The following is a 9,505-nucleotide window of genomic DNA, read 5'->3' on the forward strand; positions in this document are numbered from 1 at the left end:
ATTTAACATTAATCTATTAACTCAAACCCAGCATTTCCCACTTGCTTCCAGCTTCCCCTCTGGCTTTCACGACCTGCTGAGGCTTTGATTTATTGTTATGTTTTAAACTCAAAAGGCAGTCCTGTTTCTGAGCGGCTCCAGGTTGCTCTGTCAACCCTCCCAGCATTCCCTTCTTTTTGTGGTTTTCCAATGTCGGGATCAAACCAAGAGCCTCACATACTAGGCAAGCTCTACTGAGATACACCCCCGTATCCTCCCCCCAATGTTGCCCCCCCATTGAAGATGGCTCACCTCTTGAGAAAGCTGCCAAATGCCATCTCACTATTCCTTTCTTTTGTGCAGATCAGAAGAAAGCTAGCTAGGTTGTCTGCGCATTTTATTCTGAAGCAACTGCTACCGTTGCCTTTTGAATCCATGACAAGCCGTGACCGCTTACCGCCACACCAGTCAGCCTGTGTTGGCTTCCAATTGCACCAGCTTCACCGACCCCTTGAACTGCCACCCAGCTAACAGTTGGGTTGGCTTAAATTCCATGGGAACTTATTGCCTTTTTTTTTTTTTTTAATGTCCCTGGAGCAAGTTATATGACAAGCTACATTCTCTCTTTCTCTTTCTTTCTTTCTTTCTCTCTCTTTCTCACTCTCTCTCTTTCTCTCCCTCTTTCCTCTCCTCTCTTCTCGAAAAGCAGAAGCAGGCTTTATTAAGAATCGTCACAGAAAAATGAAAAAAAAAATGATGAAAACTGAGAAGTCAAGGAAAAGTCAGAGAAACATCCCAGAGTGGGAAGAGGTCTACAAGGGAGGGAAAAAGTCACCAGGTACTTGCTCGGAATTTCTCAAAAAAAGAAATGTGTGCCAACCAGTACCCGTTAAGAATAGGAACCTGTGTCTTAACCAATGCCAAGTTCACGCTGAGGCCCTTGTGCAGGAAGGAGCCCCATCTCACCCCTGGGCCTGTGCAGCCTACAGCTGAGCTGCTGCTGTGGGGTTGGGGATTGGGGGGAAGAGGAGGCAGCTGTGCAGGGCAGACTGTGCAGGCCCCCCCTGTCTGCCACCTCCCCACAAGCACGGGGAGCTGGGAAGGTGATGACAGAAGCAGATAATTCCAAAATGCAGGCTTTGGAGTTGGCATTTTCTTGGCAGAGCACCGCTGCCTTTGAGGAGTCTGGGGGTGGGGGGTGCATTTTGTGGATGCAGCGCTAATCTTGACCGTCTCTCTGTTTAGCAAGATGCTGGCCCTCCTGGTTCTGGGTTAGGAACCCCTGCCTGCAGTTTCCAAGATGTGCGGTTTCTGTTATTCAGCAAGACTGTTGCTGGATAGCACCATCTGTTGCTATTTTAAACCTGAAGAGGCGCTCTCTGAAAGACCTCACTTCCTGCTCACAATGTTGCCTCCCACCCCGAAGGCCCTGCTCCTCTTAGTACTAACCCACCTGGGACTGGCTGAGGAAATACAGACTCTAGGCCACAGAATCAGGACATCTGGGGAGGCAAGCTGTTGCTGTTAGAGAAATCTTGGCACATAAAGATATGCAGCATCTTGCTGTTGAAAGGCCTCACTGCTCCTGAATGAATTTTAGAATTCTTCAGGGGCCTCAGTTTGCAGGAGAGTGCTACCCTTGTCCTTCCTGGGAAATCCTTCTTTGTTGATAAAAGTCCAGAATGGAGGGAAAGTCACAGCAGATGAACAGTTCTTGCAGTTCCAGAATGCCATGCTTTTATTCTCTCTAATGGCTTTAACTACCTGGCATTTTAATCATTTCTGCCTGAGACAGACATGTGTTCTGAATTCTTTTGCATGCATAGACAAATAACTGTCTGATTACAGTTTTTGTGGTTGTTAAATGTATGGGCCAGAAGTCTCTAAAGGAGGTGACATTTATTTCAAAGCCCAGTTGTACCTTAATAGTGATTTAATTATAATGCTCATTTCTGTCTAATGTGATGCTAATCTCTTCAGACTGACAGAACAGAAAAACCCAGGGATTTAGTGATTGGACAGTTCTGAAGCCTGGGTGTGCTTGAGGTCAAGGTATTCACTGATTCCATTTTTGAGGAGGGAGCTGTTCCTGGCCCCAGGGGACAAATGCCTTTATGTTGTATCTTCATGTGGAGGAGAGGAAAGGGCGAGAGCTCACTCTCCTGTCCTTCTAGTAAAGATACTAATCCCATTTGTAAGGGTTTCACCTTGTAACCTAATTACCTCCCAGAGGCTCCACATCTAGATACCATCCATAGCCCCCAGGATTCAGGTTTCAGGCTTGGGAGGGAAACACACAGCTTGCACTTTATAGCGTGCAGTGAACCTGGGAGCCAGAGATGGGCTTTTATTGATGCACTTGCAAGCGATTGGGGAGGAAACTGGGTGCTCTGGTAAAATCAATACTAACATTCTGTCTAGTGTCTGTTTTCTTCTGACTGGAACCTTCTGCAGGAATGCTGCCAGGATCAGCTGGCTCCACAGAGCATACTACTGGCAGACTAGCCAGGGTCATTGGTGGTGCTAAAGAGGATGGATATATTACAATTGCCTTCAGATCTCTCCCCTTTGGGGATGCTCCAAAGAGGACCAGCGTATCCAACATCAGCTCTGTTCTGTCCCAAACCCTGCCACATGCAGAAGGCTGGCAGGGCTGTGGAAAGTTGCCAGGAACATCCTTTTTTTTTTTTTGTTTTTGTTTTTGTTTTTTTGTTTAGTTTAGCGGAGATGAGCAGGAAAGCCTTACGACAGGTGCTAATGAGGTTATGAGGGAGGTGAGAATCATAATGAATGTCAACAGCCAACAGCGGATTGGCATCTTGGTGAAACAGACTTGGAAATGTAGGATTCTGATGTCACAAGGCTTTCCTACCATCACCGAACAGCTGGTCTCCCCCGTGCCAGCTCTGGTCTGGTAGACTGGGAAAGGCACCCACTGTAAGCCTGTATCTGTCGATTGTTCATCCCTTTACCTTTTAGCTCCTCTGTGAAGTGGTTACCTGTGTCTCCCTCGTACAGTAGGCTGGGTTTCTCCAGAGCAGGGCCTGGCTCTTTCCCACAATTTTGTCCAGTAAAGAGGAGTGAAGTTGCAAGCTGTTAGTTGCAGTGTGGCTTTTAAAGAAATAATCTCCAAACGTATGAGCAGGGAATGTGCTCAACAACCTTGCTTCAGTATTATCTACAAGGCAAGGCAGGTTGAGGGTGTCCCAAAGCCATGGTCATCTTCAAAGGCTTAGCCCCCACAGGTGATGACAGTCCGCTGTGCCTCCTGTAACTAGAACCAGAAGTCAGGATGGTGTGTGTGTGGCACCAACATTCTGCATCAAGGCTAGTCTTTGGTTTATCCTGAAGTGGCTCTGCTGAGCAGCTGCAGCCTGGGAGCTAAAACAACCTACTTCCATGTTGGTAGCACAGCTTAAGGCTAAGAATGTGTGCATTCGTATTTGTATGGCAAGGTTGCTATAACAAATAGCCACAGGCCAGGTGGAGTAAACGCTTGAAAACTTAACTCGCCTCTGGTTCTGAGGCTGGAAGTCTGGGGTTTGGGGAGGCCCTGCCCTAGCTGGAAAGTGGCCACCTTCTCCCTGTGTTCTCAGATGGCTTTCCATTTTTATTTTTCAACATTCTTAGAAAGAAAAAGAAAAACAAGACCATTTGTTCTCTTAACAAGGGCACCAACCCCACCAGGTCAGGGTTCCATCTTATTTATAGCCTCATTTAACTTTAAAGACTCATCTCCAGAAACAGCCATCTGCTCCTGGGTTAGGGCTTCGGCATATACAGTTGAGGGTGGGGAGACATGGGGAGCGGATGAAATCCTGAGGAGATGTGCATTGTTGACACCAGGATGGTCATGTCAAGGACAATGCCTCAGGCCTAGGGAAATGGCAAGGCCATCACGTGGTCTGTGTGCAGATCTTGACAGTATGCGCACAGTATGTGTCCATCGTAGCTCCCTCCTCCCACGGATAAGTAATGAGTGAGGGAGTTCCCCCTTGAGTGGTTCTAAGTCCAGCTACCCAAGACTGGCCCAGTCCTATGGCAATGAGACCCCATTGCGTAGGGTTCCCTACTAATCTAAGGGCCATATTTGCCCTCAGGGATTTTCAACAGGGAAGTAGGAAAAAAAAACCTTTTTTTGTTTGTTTGTTTTTGTTTTCTGGTTTTTCAAGACAGGGTTTCACTATGTAGCCCTGGCTGTTCTGGAATTCACGCTGTAGACTAGGCTGGCCTCGAACTCACAGAGAGCTGCCTGGCTCTGCCTCCTGAGTGCTAGGATCAGCTTGTATTCCTCCTGGCTTCTCTTTAGACAAGGGGACCAAAAAGCTTTCAAAAATCATTGGGCACATCGGTTCAAGCCTTTAGTCTTAGCACTCTGGGAGAGAGGAGCAAATAGATTTCTGAGAGTTCAAGGCTAGTCTGGTCTACATAGGAAGTTCCAGTTTAGCCAGAGCTATGCAGAGAGGCCCCGTCTCAAAAACAACAAGAAAAGCCAAGCAAACATATGAATGTACTTATTGTAAAAGTAATACAAGTTTATTGAATAACATTTTGAAAATGCTGGACCTAGGGAGAATATAGCAATCACTGGGCTGAGTTCCCAGGACTAACTTCCCTTCACCTTGCCCATCCTGAATCTATCCCTTCCCCTGGAGTGTGGGACCTTTCACCCCCATTGCCCGAGCTTCCAAACTTCTGTTTCCTCCTGTTCAACTGAGGCTAACACTTCCTGCCATATTCACTCCTTGCAGGGTTGCACAGAAAGTGCTGGGCCCAGGATGTTAATGTTCTGACAATCTCTGCTAGTATTTTCACCAAAGACAGTGCCCTTGGTTTTTGATTCCGGTGGCAGAGCTCAGAGCAGAATCCCCTGTAAGTTATTCCTGCCTCATACTTCCTGGTTTCCCGCCCTGTGCATACGTACTGATCACTGAGGCAAATCAGTATTTCCTTTTAAAACATGAATACAGTATGTGGCAGTGTCCTGGTATGTGTGAGCCTGAGAGTTGCATGGAAAGGCAGGGGTTATGTATTTGCACCTCCTCCCCTCAGTCCTGCCACCACCATCATCCTGTCACAAAAACTGGACCTGCCCCTTCCTCAGCACACCTGGACTTCGTAATGAGAGAGACGGAAAGAAGGCAAAAGAAAGGATTTGACCAGAATAGTTTTTCCATCACCTCAGAATCAACCCCATTTTTTTTTAAAGATTATTACTTATAAAGTTAAGACTCCAGTTTTCAGTGTGTGGGACAAAAGATATGGGTTTAGCCTCGGACAACAGACTTGTGCCCCCATCTTCCCTGGCCTATTTCAGCCTCCTCCCATGGCCTGTTTGCCAATGTCTCCCACACTGGGGAGCAAGGCCCCTTCTCCCCAGGGGTCAGAAGGATACCTTGCTGGGAGCAGATGTTCAAGGGCACAGCTGTCACTCTCAGACACCTGCCTCCTATCCCAGCACTCCTCGGGGCCACAGCTCCCACACCAGTCAGGAGCACCTGGCAGGTGCTGGACTCTCTCTTGGGGTTGTTTGCACACATGACAAAAACATGAGGCCACTGCACTAACCAGCTGAGCAGGAGAGCGAGCCAAACACTACAGGTTGCTGATGAATCTTCTTGCTAGAAATGTTTCTTCCACAGACCCCCCCCCCCCCCAAGAAACTCCTGGGTGTGATCTTGCTTGCTGGCTGGAAAAATGAAAGGAGGAGAGAGAATGTGTCGTTTCTGTCACTCTGTTTACAATAGTTTGCTGTGTTAGATGCATGAGCTTGTGTCCAAGATTGCCAGATGTTCCAGAAACTTCTGGAACTGGGCTTCTGCTCATGCTTTAAGCCACATTGCTTATCAGAGTGCTGTGAGGAGCTGAGCTCTTTCATCATTTACACACTAGTTTCTCATATTGTAGTGAGTTTCAGTCGGCTACTTGACATATTTGGAAAGAGGGAGCCTCAACTGAGAAATTGCCTCCCGTCAGGTTGGCACATAGGCGTGTCTGTGTCATATTTTCTTAATTGCTAATTATGTGGGAGGGTCCGTCCATCTTGGGTGGGTGGTGCTGCCCGTGGGCAGGTGGGCCTGAGCTGTATGAAAAAGGAAACAGAGCAAGCCAGTGATTGGTGTTCCTCCGTGGCCTCTGCTTCAGTTCTTGCTTTCAGGTTCCTGCCTTGAGCTCATGCCGTGGCTCCCTTTGTGATAGACTGTAGACTGGAATAAGCACACTCCTTCCCAAGTTTCTTTTGGCCATGGTGATTATCACAGCAACAGCAACCAGGAAAATACACATATCCTCTACTAGATACTGGGGAAGAGGAAGGGTGAGGTCAAAGGTGACTGAGGAGATTCCTCTGTGAAGCCTCAGACCATAGATAGGCATAGAATCCAGTACCATGAAAGCACTTGAGTGTATAGAAGATACAGGAAGAGTCAGAGGAAGCTTCTTCATAGAGAGGACAGTAGAATTGGGTTCTGAAGGACAAGACATTTACCATGTATGCAAGTGGACTTAAAAGCTAGGCGTAGGGGCACATGCCTATAATCACAGCACTTGGGAGGAAGGGGCAGATGAATCTCTGTAAGGTCTGGTCTACAGAGTGAGTTCCAGGCCATCCAAGGCGACATAGTAAGATCCTGTCTCAAAAGTAAAATAAAATAGAATAAAGTAATAAGGTTTCCAGTTTTTAATCTCTGGGGTTGGGTGCTTGGTGATAGGAGTTTTTTTTAACAGTTTGACAAGCTACAGGCAATTACAAAGGCTTCATGGATAGACTTTTGAGCCCCATCCAAGGGCATGAAGGCTACTGACTCTCTATGAAGAATGTCATGAGTTAGTTGTGGGGTTTGGAGGATGTGGCTCTTTGAAACATGCCCCAAGAGCCTTCTACACCATGGAGAGCTAGAGAGATACTGCTCACATAAGCCACATTGGTTGAGCTGGCTATTTGGTGATCGCAAATTCCTTAGCAGTTTCAGCTTTCTTGCTTGTCAAATGTGACTCCCAGTGAGATTTTGGAAATAAAATTAGATAGTAAGCATGAAGATGTTTTAAACTCATATAGCAAGCTGGCCTAGGGTTACATACTTGTAATCCCAGTATTTGGGAGGAAAGGGGCAAAAGTTCAAGGCCAGCCAAGATTACAGAGAACTATATAAATTCAGACTGTATTTTAGAAAGGTAAAAAGTGATGGGGCTGGGAAGATGGCTTGGTCAGTAACGAGCTTTCTGCAGAAGCATTAAGACCTGAGCTCAGTCTCCTACACCCATGTGAGAAGCTGAGTGTGGTGGTACATCCTGGTAATCCCAGAGCCGGAAGGCAGAGCCGGGAGACAGAGCCGGGAGACAGAGCCGGGAGAATCCTGGGTCCTGCTGAGCAGCCAGCCTAGCCTGGCCAGAAAGCTCCAGGTCCCACTGAAAGCTCCTCTCTCAAGAAACATGGTAAATGGGTCTGGAGAGATGGCTCAGTGGTTCAAAGCACTGGGTACCCTCCCGGAGAACCAGGTTTTTATTCCCAACACCCATACTGTGGCTCACCACCATCCTTAACTCAAATCTCACAAGGTACTACAACCCTCTTCTGACCTTCTTGGACACCAGGCACACACACGGTACACATACATATATGCAGACAAAACATTCATACACATAAAATAAATAAACCTAATTTTTTTTAAAAAGGAAAGAAACGCCATGCACAACACCTGAAGAATAGCATCCAAGGTTGGCCTCTGACCTCCACATGTTTTTGTGTTTTTTTTTTTTTCACACATTCATGTGTACTTGTACACACCTAAAAGTGGTGTTTCTGTGGGTCCCAGTCTCCCCCTTCCCGCACCCAGCTTCTCTATTAATGCCATTGTGTCATGATGGAAAGGCTTATGATTAAAGCTTCCTAGAGGACCAGTTTTCACAGGCTATCCCTCCCTATTCACTCTGCCTGTGGCGTTGAACTCCGAGAGGAAGGGGCCGGGGGCTTTAGTGACTGAGCTGTCAGTAGATGAAGTAACCTTAACCAGATTCCCCCCTGTACCTTCCCCAGGAACATGCTTGCCAATTCGGCCAGTGTGCGAATTCTCATCAAGGGAGGCAAGGTGGTGAATGATGACTGCACCCACGAGGCAGACGTCTACATCGAGAACGGCATCATCCAGCAGGTGGGCCGTGAGCTCATGATCCCTGGTGGGGCCAAGGTGATCGACGCCACCGGGAAACTGGTGCTCCCTGGGGGCATCGACACCAGCACCCACTTCCACCAGACCTTCATGAACGCCACATGTGTGGACGACTTCTACCACGGGACCAAGGTAATGCCCTTAGAGTGGCCTTCTCTTTGTTGCTTTCTCCTCCTGGCACTGCTGCAGATGAGGCCCACGTGAACCAACGTGTCCCTGTACTGCTACAAGAAGGGTTTCTCCTGGGGGTCCATGTGGCAATTAGACTAAGGGTTTCAGCCAACCACCCTGGATCATTTAAAAGGAAGCTCGTAGGTCAGTTTGTTTCGCTGATTGAATCACCCATGTGCCAAGCGGGAGCTGACTTCACGTTTACATTTTTATGTCGTGTAACACAAACCTAGGAAGAGGAGAATCAGCTGTGTTTATTGCAGTGTGTATTGATTTGGTAGGCGTGTTTATGCATGGTAAGCTAAATTAGGACTCCAGTGTCTGTGACAGATTGTAAAGTCACCTCTCCATGTTTTAAGTGGCAGGAAGTGTGAATGAGACATAGCTAGCTTCCGTAATTCTCTCCTGGTTTATTTGTTTTTGAGACAGGGTCTTACTGTGTAGCCCTGGCTAGCTTCCCGAGTGAAAGGGATCCTCCAGGTTCTGGCCCCGTGCCTGCAGTTCTATGTCCCACTCGGGCCTGCAGCCTCAAAGCCCCTGTGATCCTGCACCCTAAATTCCCCAAGCTCAGGACTCTCCCTAGGAGATTCATTTTCCTAGGGCTCAGGTGTTCCTGCTGCTAGGCAGCAACTGACAGGTTCCCCAAGCTCACCCTGAGCATTCCGGCTGGGGCTTTAGAGACAGGAAAGGCTGGGCTCTGGGCAGACAGTCCTACAGGCTTGTCTGTCCAAGGCCTAGAGGTCTTCTGGGATGAAGACAGACTCACTTCTGAACCCAGAAGCTGCAGGATCAATGCCTGGAGGGCCATATTGTGACAGAGCCCAAGAGCCACAGGCCTGGCCTCTGAGTAGAAGGGTGCAGAGGCTGTGCCTTCTGCTCTGAGAACTTCCCTGCCTTCCACAGGTGATATTTCCCGAGTGAATTAGGGAACCCCATCCTCATAAACTGGGGTCCTTTTGCAGGATGCTGTGGTGGCACTGCGGACTTTTCTTAACGCTAAGACGACCCCGAGCATAAAGGCCCAGGCGTGTTTGTTGTGTTTGTTTGTGGTTATTTTCTTTCTTCTTTTTTTATTTTCCTTTCTTTCTTTCTTTCTTTCTTTCTTTCTTTCTTTCTTTCTTTCTTTCTTTCTTTCTTTCCTTCCTTCCTTCCTTCCTTCCTTCCTTCCTTCCTTCCTTCCTTCCTTC

The 9,505-nt window shown here is 47.7% G+C and overlaps 1 protein-coding gene across 2 annotated transcripts in view; it reads left to right on the forward strand.

The window, feature by feature from the left end:
* Dpysl5 (dihydropyrimidinase like 5) overlaps nucleotides 1-9,505 on the forward strand; it is a 74,787-nt gene that overhangs the window by 23,579 nt on the left and 41,703 nt on the right. For both annotated transcript variants that reach the window (XM_055626518.1, XM_055626525.1), the window contains exon 2: nucleotides 8,015-8,279. In XM_055626518.1, coding sequence (XP_055482493.1) covers nucleotides 8,019-8,279 — 261 coding nt within the window. In that variant the 5' untranslated portion in view covers nucleotides 8,015-8,018. The remainder of the gene's footprint in view (nucleotides 1-8,014; nucleotides 8,280-9,505) is intronic.

The sequence above is a fragment of the Psammomys obesus genome, unplaced genomic scaffold (genome assembly GCF_907164565.1).
Source record: "Psammomys obesus unplaced genomic scaffold, mPsaObe1.curated_primary_1811, whole genome shotgun sequence".
Taxonomy (NCBI): domain Eukaryota; kingdom Metazoa; phylum Chordata; class Mammalia; order Rodentia; family Muridae; genus Psammomys; species Psammomys obesus.